The sequence below is a fragment of the Acyrthosiphon pisum genome, chromosome A1 (assembly GCF_005508785.2).
Source record: "Acyrthosiphon pisum isolate AL4f chromosome A1, pea_aphid_22Mar2018_4r6ur, whole genome shotgun sequence".
Taxonomy (NCBI): domain Eukaryota; kingdom Metazoa; phylum Arthropoda; class Insecta; order Hemiptera; family Aphididae; genus Acyrthosiphon; species Acyrthosiphon pisum.
In genome coordinates, this window is record NC_042494.1 from 162,245,701 (window position 1) to 162,266,123 (window position 20,423).

Consider the following 20,423-nt stretch of genomic DNA (forward strand, 5'->3'; position numbering starts at 1 on the left):
AAAAAAAAAACACCCCTCATCTATTGTTTGATTCATTTATAATATTATATTATAATATTTCATTCTCGTTGTGCAATAATAATATTATGCCCAAGAGAAATCACTGGCAACGTTAACTTATATTTACACGAAACACAAAACCGTCGTGTTTTGTAAAAAAATCCACGGCGTTTGGCTCGGAGTCGTATTAGGAAATACCGAAAGCGTTGGATCGCACACGGGCACACGATGGCCGCCCGAGTCAGGTCCTAATGATATCGGCCGTCATTTCTGTACTGTCGTTCGTCGCGATGATAGCCTGGCCCGGCTGACCGACTGTTGTAGTAACCGTCGGCGGAATGCCGTTGACCGTAACCGGTGCCGTTATTGGCGGCCGGCGGCCCGTAACCGGCGGGCCTGGCCGGCGTCATCGGCATCGAGTGGCCCGTGGCCTTCCGCCAGCCGTCCAGGTACTTTCGGCGCTGCGCCTCGTCTTCCGCAGCCTCCCTCAACCGGCGCCGCTGCGACCTCGACGAACTGCTCTCACTCGAGTCCTCCGACGTGCCCAGACCCATGTCCTTGTCCGGCCTCGGGTTGGCGGCGTACGGCTTGTTGGCAGACACGCCGCCGCGGTACCGCCTGTCCACTTCGCCAAAGTCTGGCTGCAGCAGCGACGGGTGCGGTATGCAGTACGGGTCCGCGGGCGGCGCCGTTGTTGTTGCCGCCGGCCAGTTGCGCCGCCGACTTGCTGCAGTCGTCCGCCGCGGTGGACGGGCGGCGAGCTTTCCGCGACCCACCGCCGCACGCGCCCGGGCCGAACAGCGACAGGAGCACGGGCAGCAGGATCATGCCGTGCAGGGCGCCGAACACTATCACCAAGAAGATCATCTTGAAAAACACCATGAATATGTAGCTGCCGGCCAGTATCAGGGCCGACACTCCTAGCACCGTGCTGATCGCGCCCTGCATGATCGGCAGGCCCAGCGCGTACAGGCTCTCCCGGACCCGATCAGCGGGCCGCGTCGCCCCGGACGACATGTACGCGTAGCATATGTGCGCGGTGAAGTCCACGGAGAACCCGATGCACATGATCAGGTTCACCATGGATATCGTGTCCAGGTTGACGCCCCATAGGGCCATGTAGCCGACCACGCCCAGCTCGATGGACACGATGGAGAAGGCCACCCACAGGGAGCACAGCACGTTCGGTATGAACAGGAACGAGATCAGCATCATCGTAGCCCCGCCCACCACCATGGACTGGATCGAAGTTGGCCTTACGAGTTCGAACTGCGCGGGACGCAGACAACAAAAAAAAAAAAAAAAATCATTACACAGGTTGGTATGGACAGGTACAACAGGTGGATGTATTTGAAAACTTTTTATACAATAATATAACGTATGGTTTGATTTTTTATTGTAGAAAGTTGCTATTGCTATTATTTCAAGTAGGTATTTATGTAAAGTTGGTATTGTTATTGCTTCCGAATCCCGTTTAAAATAAGAACAAATCCCACCGAAAACAATATAAAATTTGCCAACAAATGCCAGGACACACCGACGCACTTGACGCAAAACAAATCTGATTGTTTTAGTCTTTAAGTACCTATGTTTGATTCTAAGAAAATATATTGTTTCGGTGCCACGTTTCCATTGGCGTAATCATTTAATGAGTTATGGAAAATTTGAAAATGTATTTATAATTGCGGGTTAATCATAATAATTGTGTGAAGCGAAGACATTTTACACGTCTGGACGTTTGGTTATGCGTATTGTCTATGAGGCAAACAATTATATAATTTAAAATTATTTTTACGTGAACATAATATTGTAGTTTGTACAGTTAATGGTATAATTGTGATATACTGATATTATTATAATGCGTATAATCTTACCTGATCGAAAAATACGAAGTATGGATGGAAAACGCTAACGTTTAACGGAGATTCGTGCGCGATTTTCCGCAGTTCTCTCACCATGTCTTTTTCCATGTTTCCGTCGCTAATATTTACCGCCTGTATCATGAATCGAGAAGCCACGATTTTGGTACCGTCGTCGTTAAACTTAACATCCAACGAGAATGGATTCGGTTTGAACAGCCACAGCTAAAAGCGTGTAAAAACAAGACAATGCGATATAAATACCTACCCAAGTCGACTTTTCGAAACCAAAAAATATAAATATAATATATAATACGGAAACGTTCAATACGTACGTCGTTCAGTGTTTGCAAAAACGTTTCACGTGTGTCGATGGTCACGTTGAGCTCCTCTTGGTTTCGATTCACGTAATTCACGAACGACCGTACCCAAGACTCGGTGTACAGTGGACTAGATATGAACGTCGAATTCTCGAAAGCCTTGGTCAAATTCTCTATTTCGTTTTGCACGTCCACATCCCAGTAGTCCAATTCCCCGGCAATTATTACCTGAAAATGGTATATGCATATTTTAGTATTATCATTGATTATAAATACTCTATTATACTACTATATAGCTGTATTATTTGTAGTTTCTATTTTAATTTTGAAATTTTTAATTAACTGATATTTTCTAACAGCTGATAACAAAACTTTCCCAATGTACCGTCTACAGACGTCTATCCGCAAAAACTTGATACACTCTAGCTATAATACTCAGTTACCTACATTACTCAGTATACCCTATGGCCAGCTATACATATTTTAGAATTCTGTCTGCGGGAGATTGAAGATTCAATAATCTAGTTTCATGTCCCGCAAACAATTCGAAAATATGTATAGGGTACTGAGTAATAATATGGGTAGTTTAATTATACAGTGCATCCGGTTTTCGCAGACACAATAATATTATGTACAGTTGTTTTTATCGCGTGATACGTATATCGTCATAAAGAAGGTTAACAGACGTCTATCAAGTTTCAATTTTCAGAATATTATGGGAAAAACCACAAAACGTGCATTTTTTTGTAAAGTCATTTCTTAACAGATTTAAATTTTTTCTTTAGAAAGATGAAGAGATTATCTTGTAAAGCGGATAAAAACCAAAACGTTAAAATATTTATTCTATAATATTATGTCGATTGCGTTTTAAGTACAATTTTACTAAATAAATTGCATTTTTAAATAATTGAAAACAAAAAAATTGAAATCAGGCCTTGAGCCACTTTACAGTGGGATCTTTAAAAGAACTTCCAATTATCCGTTAAGAAATGGATTCATTAATGACTGCATGTTTTATGGTTTTTCCGTACGATATTAATATAATATTATATTAATGTCATAGAGATCAAATTTTGATCTCTATTACACGTACGTGAACCTACAATTTTTAAAACAAGTTTTGGTCGTTTTGGATAGTGCCAGTATTTTACAAGTAAATAGAAACAATTTTGCAAAGCTAATCAATAACAAAGTAGTTATTATAGGGGGTGAACCGAAGTTTCAAAAGATATTTTTTTAAATTTTATGAAAAACAAAGATAAAAGACCGAAAAAAATATCTTGTTCTTTGAGTCACCAATCACCATTGTTCACCTACTTATTATTGTATGTATCTAATATTTATGAACTATACGGAATTATTTATTATATTTGTCTGATGCAGTTCCACGGCTTCTTTGCCGAACGGTTTTTTGAAGTATTTCTGCAGAATGCGCATTATTGGTTATACAACACCAAACTACCTACCAAATCATAACACTATAATTTTATATTTGTAATCCTACTCGCGGTCGTTTATTCAATATACCTACTAATAACATGGTACACGCGTCTACTCCGTGGTGTTGTTATATAGGATTTGACTTTAAAAATTTCAACCCTGACATTTTTTTTTTTTAAAGATTTTTTGAACAAGTCGACATTGATGACAAAATTATCGTTTTCTTCTTACTTCTACAACCACGCACGCGTAATTATAATTTATAAGTTATAACTATATCGGTACAAACGTCCCTCATCGTATCTATATAACATATTAAATGACACGCGTCGCCGTCACGTGAATATATTATTTTAGTCAACCGGAACCTTGAATTATTAGTACATGAGGTTATAGGTTACACCCAGTATTACCTAATTACGGACTAATAAAATACAGTTAATTGTATATCCGTACACTGTATTGTACACTGTTCATTGTTGTACCTACTGATATTTCAATAAATTCCTAAGGAATTCGATGACAAGGATCTCGATGACAAGTGGCCACAATATGTAGGTACTCCGCGAGACCAAATAGTTTTAAATTTCAATAATTTATATTTTATAGTTTATAGTCATTTTATATATTTTTTTCTTATAACTTTAGCACCCCCTAAAATATTAAGTGTCGAAAAGCCCTAAATACATATACCTAATATAACAAATAATATCCAATAATAGTAATAATTTATTTATTAATTTTAATAAAACGCGTAAAAGAACTTTCACAGATAAAACGGAATCAAGCGTGAATTGTATTAAATAGTACCTATGAATACATTTGATTGGATTGTGAATTCTGTTATATACCTAAATGTTCATACTTTATATAATAATATAAAGGTTTATAAATGTAGGTATAACTATACCTATAATAACATATTATAATATGTTAATGTCGATTGTCGATATAGTATACATGTATGAAATTTATGTTATTCCTACCTGGATTCTGTACGGGAATTCTCTGAAATAAAAATCGTCCCGGTCGTAGAACTCTATGGAGTACGAGTCGGCCCTGGACAGCTTTCTCCTCTGTAGTCCTTCTTGGATGGTGGTGGTGCCGTACAATGCACCCGCCAGGTATCCAGCGAACACCAAGAGCACCATTATCTTCACGTACCACTGGTTCAACGCCCATCCTAGACTGTCTCGACACCAAACCATTATCGCGTTGTCAGGGTTGTCCCGTGGATTTCCAGGGTCCTTGGGGTTCACTCCACCCGAACAGAACACTCTGTACAACCACGATTCTTTGTCTGCAATGTAAATCATACAGATGTTTAATATCACAGAAAGCGCGGTTAAGGTATACGCCAGTATTAAACTGCCGTGATTCTACACCATGTTCTAAAAGTTCCGTGTATGGGGGATATACCCGCCCCCAAACCGGTCAAACGATTATTTTTTTTGTAGAAAAAAACAAATATCGTGTTGGTCTTATAATTGTTTTGGAAATCGAAGAAAAAACAAAATTATTAAGACATTTGTAGAAATTAGCATTTTGTAAATTATAAGATTAGCGAACATTATGTAGTGTAGGTTACTATTTTTTGGGTAGGTCATAGCAGTAACGGGGAAATATAATATAATATTATACGCATGTTACATTTTAAAGCAACCATTATAATAATAGTGTTTTGTAAAATATAATTAGTTACGACTATTTAATTTTGTAAATATAGGTGAAAAACGTTAACTTGTACCTACCATTTTAATATTTATTTTAAAACGGTAAATTATTTTTTGTTTTCGAATTTTAACTGTCTTATAATATCTAATACTGTATTATGTACATTGTACCTACACGATTCGTATAAAAGAATGTACAACAAACGTATATGGTGAAAATTTAAAAATAATATATAGATATGACCTGTGTTATAGGCGCGTATCTACCTACCACTGTCTATCGACAACTTCCATATATTATATTATTATCACACTATTCACATGCCGTACAATAAAAACTATACACTTTGCGGTTGTACAAACTTCACGTACGGACATCCCGTTTTTATAAACGCATTCAAATTACAGTATAGTGACGCGCGATGATATATTATTATTGTGGTGTGCTGGATAATATTTTTTCACGCGCACACGTTCTATGCCCGCCTCACAATACTATACCGGCTATCAATATATAATATAATATATGTTTATGTTTATTGTACGATCAACTCTAAAATAATGTATCTATAATTGTAGAGTGGCTATATATATATATATATATATATTGTAATGACAAGTGAAAAGCAGTGTACGTATGTACCTATAGAAGCTCAAACATATAATGATACGTTACGCGCATAACATTTTATTCGATTGAAATTTATAAAAACAAAATTTTTGGAAATTTTTGAGAATCATATTATAATTCGTATAACCGCTTGCCGGTTGTCCAGTAGACGTGTGACATTACAATTTTATTTAAGCATAATATGCCATATAATATTATATACCACATATACGCAGCGTACCTACTAAAATCATTGATGACGAATGACGATCGCTTAACATAACTTTCCAAAATGTATATAACTATATTGCATACGTAATTAAACAGTATAATAAAAAATTGTCATCATTAGGGCTAGGATTTCAATGTATTTGCATCTTCTTTTTTTGGAATGTCTTACTCGATGCTTTCCAAGCTACTAATGTATTTCAAGTATTCCATGTTGTAACCACACAATACTGTTTTGGGGTTTTAACATAATATAAATCATTTTTATTTTCAACCATATAACATCAGGTAATCTTCAGGTCAAATGTAATTCTCATTGTACAGTGCAATAATACGTCTAATACAAATGTAATTTTCTATATTTTTATATTAATTATAAGAGTACTTTCACAATTTCACATGTTAAATGCATTTTTTTGATATTTTTAGGGAATTTAAATCTGAGCCCTGGTAATCACCTAGCATAATCGTAATACCGAACTTTTAATATAGGTAGATACTAAACGACTAAGCTATCTTATCCTAATAGGTAGGTACTTTAGTTCGGGCTTGGAAGATAAATCGATACCATGTAGTCCGCAAGCTGATATCATAACCATTAATCCCATCTAAGATAAAATAAAACTATCAATTTACCGAAAACTAATTTTGGAGTAAGGCTCCATACAAATACGAAAATTCCTTTAATGTATGGTTGATAGAATTTAAAAAAGAAAATTACAATTTAAAAAAAATGTCGAAGAAATAAATTAGGGATTGGTACTTTTTGTTTTTGTTTTTTTTTTTTGGTTTTGGTTCTTAATATTTTTCATTAAAAGGTTACATTTTTTGAAAAATATACATTAAGGTTAAGGTTAGGTTAGGATTCTAGTTAAAACTAGCAATACATGATTCCACGTTTTTTTTATGCATATGTAAAATAATAATGTATATTTATAACATTTAAATAAAATATAAATATGAGCAACCATTTAAAATTTTAAATTTTTACTGAGAAATAACTGACTCAGAATAACCATAATATTAGTCTATCAAAGCACTCAAAATAATACGGAAGTAAAAATAAAATTTGAATAATCATTGTAAACGAGATAATTTTTCATTAGAAAATATAGATTTCGGCTAGGTTCTGATTCCCAATATTTTATGGTTTTTGTGGTTCCAAAGACCGGAACCGGTTCTTTTCGATTAGGTTCTATTCACTGGACTAAATAAATCTTAAGCTGAATATAATTTACTGTACTTATATACCTAGTGATTAAAATTTTCCGGAAAAACTATATGTATTTCTATATAGAAATATCAAATAATAAAACCTAATGCAGTATTTACCGGCGTCTACATTTCATAACATATATGGGCAACTATTATATTTAAAAATCAAAATGTTTTAATTTCCGTATATTATAGGTATAAATAACAAGATTATAATATAGGTATACATATATTTATTATTTACACTTAAATTTAAATAATGCAAAGTGTCTGTGAAAAATTATTGAAACACCTAACCAAACACTTTTTTCAGTATAATTTTTAAGATACTTCATATTGTCTGTATAACGGGAGTCGGAACGGTCCAATTAAAACGTTTGCACTGGCCAAGATAACTGCATAATTATATTATAGTATTATTTATACCTCGCACACGGAACAGGTGGTTTATTAATTCTATGTTCTGTTCGATATTATCACTAAACACTATACACACTAATACGCTATGATACATAATACTGTACGCTGAAAGCGATTTATTTATTTTTGGTATATTGTTAATTTGTTTTCCTTTTTGAGTGATCGTCAAATCAAAGAATCGATCGGCTTATATCCGCTCGATCCGCGACTTTCTTCGGTCATCGCACTATATTTACGTGTCGCGCATTTCAAGGCCAACCGTATAATATACGCGTGTAGGTAGTCGTCGCAGACTTAATAGGTGTAATACATATAACGGTATATACCATAATATTCTATACCTATATATTATAAATTAATAAAAAAAATATATTATACTCTTGACTCTTGAGATTCATAATATTAATTGTTGTTATCGAATATCAACTAATCCGCGACTGCACGGCCCCACACGTGTATATAAACATGTATATATATAGGTACCAGTGTACCACCAATTTATACGATATTTGTAGATATATATTTCTTATTTTATTGGGAAAATGTATAACACATATTATTTATACAATTAAAGTAATTAAAGTATTTATTGCTATACATTTTACTTATAGAATGTACCAAATCCACTTTCAGTGGTCCCTTATAATTGTATTACAGTATTTCACTGTATACAACCAATATATACGTTCTACTTACAATTAAATCTAGTCATTCTTTATAATGTTATAATAATATATAAAATAAAATATTATAATATAGGTAATTATTATAACTGAGAAAACGCGATATTTGTATTAATTATTATTTTTTTAAATGATGAAAAAAAAATACAACTATTATAATTAAAATATAATTAAGATAATATAATTTTCGTAAAATGTTATTAAAATCCACACCCTACAGCCCAACGAAAGCCCACTCAAAATACTGTCGTCTACCCATATATGAATAATTTATATTTACGTAGGTATATAGTGTGTTATTGTTAAAATATTTAATATGGTACAAGTAGAACTCACTTAATTTAAATATTGAAAATTATTGAATCATACAAAGCATACCTATCACTCTTTAAATTTTACACTTCGAAAAAAATGATAAAACAATTTTATATAGAAATGTACTAATATTATAAACTATATAGAGTCATCAAACCGGTTAACTACCTTTAGTAACAACAGGTTAGTGAACCTAATTTCGGAATATTCTGAAAAAAAAATAAGGTCATAATGCATTAACAACATTTTTTCTCAATTGTTTTTAATTTCTATTGTATGGTTGATAATCACTTAATAAATTCCGCGTTTTTTCCATACAAAATAATAAATGGCAGTAAAAAAATCATACATAAAAAACTTGGAAAAGGAGCCACATATATGTATAAGTACTAAAAATGTGAATCATATAAATTGTAATAGTATAATAGGTACATTAATTGTTGGAACGCTTATGAAAAAAAATAACACAGGAATACAAACTGAAGGGTAGTAAATTAATAATGTATCGGCAGAATAAAGAGAAAGGAGTTTGAAAGTTGGCATCAAGTAAAAGGAAAAGGCAAAAGAATCGCCATATGTGCGTACAAATTTTCAAAACTATGAATTCACACAACTTGTCATTCGTGTATGGGTATAACTTATAAATAATAATTATTGTTCGAATTGTCTATATCAGCAGTCCTCACTAGGACTTTAGAAAGCGCAAAATATTATTTTTTTAAATTACTTGCGGCATGCAGAAATAATTTTAAATTTGCTCATACTATTGACCGAAGTCGTATTTTTTTCCCTGGGACCCGGGCGTCAAGATTCCGAGTTATAACAGTTAAAAAATATTATTTTAATATAAGTGAGAATGTTGGATTTTGGAGAATGTAAAATGCAGTTTTAGCGTGGGCCATACAAAATGTGTTAAAGGGCCACATGTGACCAGCGGGGTTGCGTGTAGTGGAGACGCTGGTCTATATGATACGAAATCTATTATTATTTTAGAAGTAAGTAAATTCAGCAATACTAGCTATTTCTATTTATTAAATTAACTAATTTAACGGTGCGTGGGCAAAATAAAATACCCAAATAAATTTAACTAATTTTCAATTATTACCTATATAGCTATCGTATAAAAAAATGTTCTACGTAGTTTCCATAGAAAAAATATTTGATTTATTCTTAATCTCAATGATCTATGAAACAGACGTTATGGACAATACAGATATGAAACATTATTCCTGTTTCCTGAAAAGTAGTGTTTTTGTCTTATTCACATTTACCCGCCCACACTGTAATAAGGTCTGTTATTTGTTGTATTATCGAGTTGGTATAATAATCGTTAGCTGCGTGTTATCAATCGGGTCATCTATTTAATGATATAGGTACATTGATATGATGACTGCAGATTGACACTTATTATTAATTCATTAACTACTAACGTTTTTGGAAATAATGTTTTACATAATTTTAAGTTTTTGACAATATTCTTTCAAAAAAAATGAATTATACTTTTTTTTTATCGTAATCATTTAATATTTTTTGTTTTTTAATGACAATGTACAGAATTTTAAATTCTTTATTCCTAAACAGAATATTTTTTGGATTTATAAAAATGTAAAAATTGTATTTCATTAAATAGGTCGAAATATTCCAAACAATACGCTTCTTCGGAATATGAAATTAAAATTGTATAGGTACTCAAAAGAGTGAGAGTAATACTTAAAATATGAACCCAATAAAAAAACAATTTTGAATAATGTTGTTTGGCAACGTCTAAAATCATGAAAAAAAAAACATTTTCTGAAATAAAAAGTAGGTATTTAAGTATCTTACGTTAAATAAATCACCCCATATTGCCGTATTATTGTTTTACTATTGCGGTGGATACTACGACACACGCTTCGAACAAAGTTTTACTTCGAAGTGTATACCAATGGAAAGAAAAAACGGTGTCACTATCAGTATCACTCGTATGGCTGAATATCAAATAACAATAATAATAATAATATATTATATTTTATTTACCTGACATCGACACCGGTTTGACTTTAAGGCACGTGATGGAGTGACGGTTACTGTGCTCTGCGTATCCGGCGATAGCCATGCACGCGGAAAAGAACGTCAGGTGCCATACGAATATAAAACAAACGGCAAATCCTGCGGAGAAAAATAATATTAATACGAAGGTAGGTATATCATAATATTAATATTATTATAACGTCAAATATTATTGTATAGTAATTATATATGACGACAAACAAGGGGCGTGCTCACCGAGGGTGCTCCACCCCTCCCGCCCCGTTGGCTTATTTTTTTCATAAAAAATATTTGAAGAATAAGCAATGAGAGTTATTGAGTATATTTACTGCTATATAACGTGATCAGAGGATAGTCAAAAATTAATACCCCCCCCCCCCCTTTAAAAAAAGCTGAGCACAACGGACTGTTGACACGTATTATAGACACCTATACAAATGTTAATAGTAGATTTACAAAAATAGGCACATACCCGAATATAAGCAGAATATTTGTATGGCCGGGAACGGGCTGAATTTTCCGATGCAGAAGCTCACTATGTCGGTGACTGAAGTGATGGTAATCGATACGGCGGCGTCGGACAGCGTTCTCGCCAATCTTTCGGGCACGTCCATGGTCACTGGCGTTCGTCGCCACGCGGCCAACATGACGAACGTGTCGTCGATGCCTATACCTGAAAAGTGCGATAAGGATAATATTAATACACGTGAGTTGAGATTATTAGGTACCCATATGTACTTACATATAATATTCAATACATAATATAGTTAATACTTAATATACAACATCATTTTATTTATTACAGTGCTCGAATTGGGGGGGGGGGGGGACGGAGCGCCTCTTCTGTTTTTTTATATTTTGAGCGTACCCTTTCTAATTACGTAGCCCCCACGGGTTAGTTTGAGATCAATCATTGTCAGGAACGCTAATTTTTTTTTTAGTTTTTGAGTCCTCTTTCTTTAATTTATCCAAATCGAGCACTGAACCTATATATAACGATATTATAAATAAACATATAACGTATAGTAAGTACAACTACGTCATGCATTGCGTATAATGTATTAATGTATGACGCGTATTTCATAACCAATCAGGTCCGGAGTGTTAAGTAGGAGTCATTTGCCAACGGGCCATCTGCTCATGGTTAAAATTATTACAGCAGGGTTCTCATATAATGTTGATTAATAATTATTATTAACATATCTTTTTTTTTTTTTTGACAATTTGACATTTCCCGTATGCACCAATATATACTTTACTGCAGCAATCAGCACACTCTCTATATATTCGATAGCAATTAGAAATGCGTGGTTCCAAGGCCACTCGCAGAAATTCGGGGGGGGGGGGGAGGAGCAGTGAAAAAATAATACACTTACCATAAAATCTGTTTTTTATATCACATCGTAAAAAAAAATTTACGATTTTGTGGCACCTTATCAGTTATCAGTCCTCCTTATCGCCCTTTAAGACTGCTATACAAATTAGGTATTATTTAAATGAGTGGGGGGCCGTGGCCCGCTCATTCCCTGCGGGTGGCCTTGCGTGGTTCTACAGTACCTAAGTATTATACCCATTTGAAACTATTGCCCGGTAGCATAATATTCAATCACTTAACATTTAACGAATCAATAGTGAGCCCATAATATACGGTCTCTGAAACATGATTTACCGGCCCATGATTGGTACATTATTCGCAACTATAGGCATAATATAATATGTGCTAGAGTGCCTCTTTGATATAAAACATATTATGGATACGACATTCCTATCTTCTATAATATACCTATAGGTACACGCCATACACAACATAACGGAGAGAGAAGCGTTAGTTTTCACTCTCTTAGAAGCTTCTGAGTAATTTAGAAACTAATATACATTTAAACAAGCGAGAATGATGTTGTGGTTAACAATGGTATAGGTACATCAGTTTTGTTTGCTTTGAGAATTTAGATTTTGAGCGGAGCGAGGAAGCTGGTGGTTTTTCAATGGTGTTTATTTTTTTTTATCAGTACAGTAGGTTACAAGTAGGTCATGTATAATAGATTGTATTAAACTTGAATTCAATGATATAATATTACTGTATAAGAAAAACGATTCTGAGCGGAGACAATTTGTCGGTCTGGATATATTTTATATTGTTATTATTTAATATATCCTGTAAGTTGAATTAATGTTATAATATTATTATTTTTTATTCGTTTCTATGGTAATACACAAAGCGTTATATAAAAATTAAAATCCCATTTTTAGTGGTTTTTTCGGAATATTTCGGTGGTTTTTTCCGTGGCATTAACTAACTATTGAGAAAATCAAAAAATAACTTCTCTAAAGTACCATCTTGATCCAATTTGCTAAAAGATAAGATACTAAATATACAAATCAAAGCACTCCATCTGGTAGAAATTTTGTACACAGAATAAAAAAAAATAAACACCATGGTGTTTATTTTTTTTTTATCCTGTATTATTTTTACCAGAAGGAGTGCTTCGATTACTACATATTATATAGTGCCTTATCTTTTAGCATTTGATTTTCTCAATAGTTAGTTAATGCCACGGGAAAAACCACCGACAAATTAAGAAAAACCACTAAAAATGGGATTTTAATTTCTATATAACGCTTTGTATATTACCATAGAAACAAATAAAAAATAATAATATTATAATATTAATTCAACTACAGGATATATTAAATAATAACTATATAAAATATATCCAGACTGACAAATTGTCTCCGCTCAGAATCGTTTTTCTTATACAATGATATTATATCATTGAATTCAAGTTTAATACAATGACCCATTTATAACCTACTGTACAGCAGATCGACATCCACTTACCCTCTTTTTTTTACGACGCCGCTTCCATAACTCATAAGTTTAATATTACATCATTCATACCAATGCAGTACCTATTCTTATACCTAATATTAACGTTTTAATACATTTTTATTTTAATAGTACCTAACTAGGTACAGATTTCTGATTTGGCGAGGTATTTATCGTAATATAATTTCACATGTAAGCAAACGGCTGATCGAATTTTAACGAATACTTCTGGGCAGTATTCCGTATAAATTATATAGTAAAATAATACAAACATTCAAATGACAAAATATGTGTGTACGTTTTGATGAGGCTATAAATGAACAGAGTTTACTTTTTAACAAAGTACAATACTTCGTTTCGGGACATATAATAACCGTATTCAGACGTTCAAACATAAAAAAAAAGAATACAATTTTAATCTTAAAAACAGTGAACGGCGTCTGGAAGAACAGTCACGCACATAATGATCGTTATATTATATTATATGATATAAATACCTATACAGTACTCAATGCGCTGCGGATTAGCCACGATTTAATTTCCTATTAGTCTTACACTTTTTATAACATCAAAAATGTACTGCGGGGACCCCTCTATAGGTAAGGACCTGCATTTTACGTTTAGTAGATAATCTGAGACATAAAACTAATCGTAGAATTTGAGCTAAGCGCATCGATTTCTTTAACTAGGTATGAGCTATTTTAAATGTTTTAATCGATAGTATTTTTATAATGTCGTACACACCGTAAGTATGTACGCTTGAGAAAAATCGTGCGTGTTGATGAGATACAAAAATAATAAACAAACATGGATGGGATACACTGATACAGAGACTGAAGCCTATAGGTAAACTACTCAAGAATTTTAACTGATCAGAACAAAATAAACCATATAATATGTTATCTTAATTATCGTTAAAATGTATACTATTCACTGTTTAAAAAGTGAAATTATCTGTAGGTATAGATATGTGCGCATGTCAGCGAATGTGTGTCAAATAAAACGGTGCCGCGAACGACAACGGAATGGCTAATAATCGCACATTGGATTATTCGTAGTCACGTGTTTCTTTTATTATTTTTTTTAGTTGATTTTACATTGTTGTACGATCCAACAATTATACGAGTATACACAATATTTATAATATTAAAACAGGTTATAGGTATCTTAAAATAATGAAATTATATTAATATTATGACAATGATCAACTCTATGCCAATTTCAAATAGACAAATGGCATAGCATATTGCCATGATTTATTGCTGTAGCATGGTATATAGGTACTCATTATAGCTATAGCTGCTATATATACTCTTATATTATAATACATACCTATCTGATTTTTTAATTTTATTTAATGTTATTGGTATTATTTTAAATAATGGGGTCTGATGTAAAATTATTTTTTGAAAACAAATGTATTCTTTATGTCAATTTATTTACAATTTAAAACGGGTATCTATAATTTAATTTTGATTTTTTTCCCTGGTAATGAGTGAAAAGTATGAACAGTTTTAAGAATTCTAATATTCCCACACAACATTTAGGAAATGATAATATTTTGTAAATATTTTGGAGTACTTGAATAATGAATATTTGTATGATAATATTGTTCAAATATTTTATTCTCATAAAATAATAAAATATTGCACAAAAATGTTGACTTAATATTTTTCTAATATTTCCATGAAAATGTTTTTAAAAAAATATGATTAAAATGTTTTGTTAATGTTTTTTACAAAATATTTTTCAAAAGCGAATTTCTTGGCCAAAAAATATAAATAACATATTTCCTTATTATTTACGCAACTTTTTCAAATATTTTGACAACTATATTGTTTTCCTGAAAATGTTTATACCATAGTTGGGAAATATTAAAATGCTCTGTGGGATTGTTTATATAAGCACTAGAAAATTAAATAAACACAAAAAACCTCTGTTTTAACTAATAACTGTTTTACAGTTAAATTGATAATAAGTAATTAAGTCATATGCATAGGTAGAGTTATAGGTACCTATATTATAATTTTGTATGAAGACCAATATAATATATGGCATATTTTACGTATTAAGTGTTGACATTATTGTACATTTTAGATTCTGAGCGGAGCGAGGAAGCTAGTGGTTTTACAATGGTGTTTATTTTTCATGGTGAACATTGTACAGGATCAGCTATACTCAATAAATAAATCTACTATTTATAAAATCAAAATCCTACAATGGATGACTCTTATGCAAATTCATAGTTTTCGATCGATAATATAGGCTAATTTTAGATTCTGAGAGGAGCGAGGAAGCTAATGGTTTTACAATGGTGTTTATTTTTTTTTATTCTGTGTACAAAATGTCTACCAGAAGGAGTGCTTTGATTTATATATATACCTAGTATCTTATCTTTTAGTAAATTGGATCAAGATGGTACTTTAGCGAAGTTATTTTTTGATTTTCTCAATAGTTATAGTTAATGCCACGGAAAAAACCACCGAAATATTCCGAAAAACCACTAAAAATGGGATTTTAATTTTTATATAACGCTTTGTGTATTACCATAGAAACGAATAAAAAATAATAATATAATAATATTAATTCAACTTACAGGATATATTAAATAATAACAATATAAAATATATCCAGACTGACAAATTGTCTCCGCTCAGAATCGTTTTTCTTATACAGTAATATTATATCATTGAATTCAAGTTTAATACAATCTATTATACATGACCTACTTGTAACCTACTGCACAGCAGAGCGATATCTACTTACCCACTTTTTTTAAATACAATTTAGGCTTTTATAAAATAAAATAATGATTGATAATTGTACACAATGAATATTTAATTGTCTGTAGTAGGTTATTAGGAAAATATTAGTAAACGAATTTGTTTTCATAACTAATGTGTACGACATACCTTTTTAGTTATTTAAATAAAATGTACTTGGAAACGAATATGGAGTTACATAATATAATAATCTTTGATATTATAGTAATATTATATAGTTAAATGAACAATACAATTAATTGTATTCTAGTGTATTGAAACTAAAAAAATTAGTAAAGATTTATAAATATAACATAAAATATATTCCACTAGATAATATGTTATACAAAAAACAGCTGTTACACACCTAAAGTTATGTTTCGAAAACGTGTTCACATAAAACGCGTTAATTATCAAAATTAGCTTAATAGATTCAGTTTTCACAATTTGGCGGTTATTATACATGAGAAAAAAACATAATATAATTCAAATCTACACCGCTATTATAAAGTACACGGAAAATTAAACTAAATTTATACTTGCCTACTTTTTATGGTACCGACTAACCCAGTGATTACAGAAACAAACATTATCTGGGTAATTAAAATGTATTCCGTTATCTATTTGAACTACATATTATTTTCAGAGATCTGATAAAATTAGTCGGTAAGTACTAAGTTGTAACTCGTATTTGTATAATATGTAACGCATTAGTTATATTATTTAAATCAACATGTAGCCATGTAAGTACGGCTAAAAACCATTTTGAATTATATAGATATTATAGATTAACCTAACCTATGCCCTACGGATAAAAATGCCACCTCGTTGAAACAGTTTCATACGTGGCTATAAATATTTATTTATATCATAATTTATAGTCAACCATCAATTATTTTTAATTTATTTATCGTACCAACATCAATAAAAAATAACTAAACAAGAAACAAACAATCAATAATATTATCCTATGTGTATAATATTTTGAATCGATAGAAATTCTGTGGATTTGTGCTGAATATAATTGTATATCCGGTTTTTTTTTTTTACTTCGTTAGTTATAAAACATAAAAACTAGTAGGATTTCTATCTTGAGATAATCAGCTCTTATCCCAATTGTATTGATATTCTCATTACTATATATTTAATAATATACACTGACCGTAAATAATTGTACTTATTACCTATGTACATGATAATATGGCCAGGACTGAACGAAAATATAGGTGGTTAATCGTGAGACTCGCACGCATCGTATATAAGCATAATATATTTTAGCCATAGGGGCACAATTTAAATGACTATTATTACTGCCATGGTATGAGATAAGCAAGTCTCCGAGGCAGGATGAGTAGATCAAAGGGCCGTCAAGTCGCTCATCGCGTAAATAATTGTTTTAATTAAAAAATTAACATACCTATTAATCTGTCTTTAAATAATAATGATTCAGGTTTGATTGTATTTGTTTTTATATAACGTAAAATTTTACTAAAATTTTTAAATGTAAAGAAACATCTATAAAAATATACTCGTATAAATTATATGTAACTTTATCGAGTTAAAACGGATTGAATCCCCCTACCCCACCCTAGAAAATGGTCTAGGGACGCCGCGCCGCAGGATAATTTGGAATCTCTGAGACCCATATAAACATTTGTTGAAGCACTGCAGCACTGCATTATTAAAGTATAATACCTCTTCATCCGAGACATTGATCAACCGCGATACGACCAAAAATAGTTCATCAATACAAAATGATACGTCATAAGACAGCGATAGAGTAGCTACCTATCTAATATTATTATTTATTATTGATCGTATAGGCTACTCACTGCACATGAGGAACGGTGACACGAAGTTGATGCCGATGAACGGTATGCCGACGTAAACTGCACAACCGAATGCGGCGATGGTGGCCATTGCGGCGGACACGTTGCCCATGAGCCCTAGCAATGGTTTGCTGCGCACCCAGTCGGTCATCATGCACGTCACCACGGAGAAGACGGCCATCAGGATGAAAGCGGACGAGAAGTACGGTACCACCGTCCTGGTGTTGTTCTCCAGCTCGATGTCCAACGTCCTGGACCCAAAACGCGCCGTGGATATGTGACTGAACCGTCCCGAGTCTTCGGCCTTGCCGACCGCGTCCAGGAACGCCTCTTCCCATAGCGAGCCCCTGTTTAAAACCCAAGTCCCCTCGTTACCATCGTGGTGATCCAATAGGTAATTATATAGGTAGGTATTGTATTATAATAATTGTCACCCGCAGAATCCGCAGTGACTGTCATCACAGTTCCAACTACCGTATCGGTAATCTCGAACCGTTATTTATTTAAAATATTTAATAGGTTTATATTTTAAGGCTTTTCGACAATGTACTATGTTGGTACTATGATAATATAGGCACAGTAAAATATTATGATTTTTTTCGTCAACATTTGGCTAAATAACATTACCTATGTACTGTCGAACGAATGATTGATCTAATTTTTACAACTTAAAATGCATACGCATAATTGCGTTTAAAAAAGCTGTTTGAAACTCATGTAAATTGTAGTTTTGTAAAATGTACTTTCTAATTTCAAATAATTTAGAAAAACATATGTTTTAGAATAAATAATAAGTTAAAATACGAAAGTTAAGATTTTGTAGGTCATAATATTATACCAGCGAGAGTTTTATAGGTTTTTTCATGTTAAAGGCAATAGTGCAGTACAAAACTATAAAATTAAATAATATGTTTTAATGGCTTACAAATCCATAGAATACACTGTTACTATATTATTTATTCTGTAAGTGCCCATTATAATATTTTAAACTCATTAATAATTTACTCTGGATTAATAACAATAGAAAATCAATTTAATATTATACAAAATCGCTAAGTAATACATTGTATTTATTTTTTACATTATATATTCGGTAGGGATCTGTGTGGATTATATTTGAACTTTCGAAAAAAGTTCATCATCGCATTGTAAAACAATTGTTCTACAGATAGTATACGAACTTTGAGTCTAAATATTTTTTTAAATGATTAAATATATGTAGTAAGTAATATTATAATACATAATATCAAACAATATTCAACTAAAATATTTTTCAAATCTATAATCATAATGTAAATCGAAGATGGTATTATCATTGCATTTGTGATTTCGCAAGCGGTCGATTTAATGATTGTCAGTGTTAATAACCTCGACATTAATGTTAATATTAATTAAAGTATCTACTCACATGATATACCTAGGTAAAAAACAAACCTAACTAATTAAATGACGTATTATATTATTATTATTCATTGTTACCTTTCATCTTGTGCTTTAGTATCGGCTGTAATAAAGTAAACTAGTTGTAACGCCGGTACTCTTGTAATCAACCCGTCCTCGTCCGTTTCAGTACCTCCGAAGTAAACAGGAAACGTGTGTGCGTCCCACGTAACTGGATTGAACATGATAGGGAACGTCAGCTTCAAGCTGCCATTGACCACGTCGTTCATCACGTAGTCTAGATTTAAGATGTCATTTGGGAAACACTGGTCTATCCACCGAGCACATATATCGTCATACTTATACGCAGTGTTTTCTGGACCCCAAGTGATCGACGCATTTCTGATGATGTCGTCGAGTATTCGTAGTTCTTTCCATATTTCAACCGATAACATAGTGTCGCTTTGTTTAGGTATAACAATTACTCGACCAAATCGACCTGAAATATAATAATATAATATTGAATTGGAGAGAAATATATATATATTATATATATATTATGAATTAAATTCCCTTTATATTTTGTTAATTTATTTTGTCCTTCAAAACATAATTATTAAAGTCTCTATATTAAGAGGATGTAAGCGCACTATTCGTTTTCTCTCTCTGGCCCACGCGCCACACAGACAAAACGCGTTTACGCAAAATCATTTTTTCTATGCGTTTAAGTAATCTTAGAGTAAAGTCACCTATTACAAAAAAGATAGAGAATAATATTTTTGAGGGAATGACTTATCGATTTTATATTTTATTATTATTTGACTTTTGTATTTC

The 20,423-nt window shown here is 32.3% G+C and overlaps 1 protein-coding gene across 1 annotated transcript in view; it reads right to left on the reverse strand.

Annotated features, from left to right (window-relative positions):
* Window positions 1-7: 7 nt before the first annotated feature.
* The window catches only part of LOC100161102 (patched domain-containing protein 3), a 22,272-nt gene continuing 1,856 nt past the window's right edge, over window positions 8-20,423 (reverse strand). Inside the window, exons 2-9 of the mRNA XM_008188487.3 lie at window positions 19,689-20,088; window positions 18,213-18,556; window positions 11,264-11,464; window positions 10,780-10,911; window positions 4,606-4,919; window positions 2,195-2,407; window positions 1,875-2,084; window positions 8-1,269 (exon numbers count right to left, since the gene is read on the reverse strand). Of these exons, the coding sequence (XP_008186709.1) occupies window positions 523-1,269; window positions 1,875-2,084; window positions 2,195-2,407; window positions 4,606-4,919; window positions 10,780-10,911; window positions 11,264-11,464; window positions 18,213-18,556; window positions 19,689-20,088 (2,561 nt within the window). The 3' untranslated portion in view covers window positions 8-522. The remainder of the gene's footprint in view (window positions 1,270-1,874; window positions 2,085-2,194; window positions 2,408-4,605; window positions 4,920-10,779; window positions 10,912-11,263; window positions 11,465-18,212; window positions 18,557-19,688; window positions 20,089-20,423) is intronic.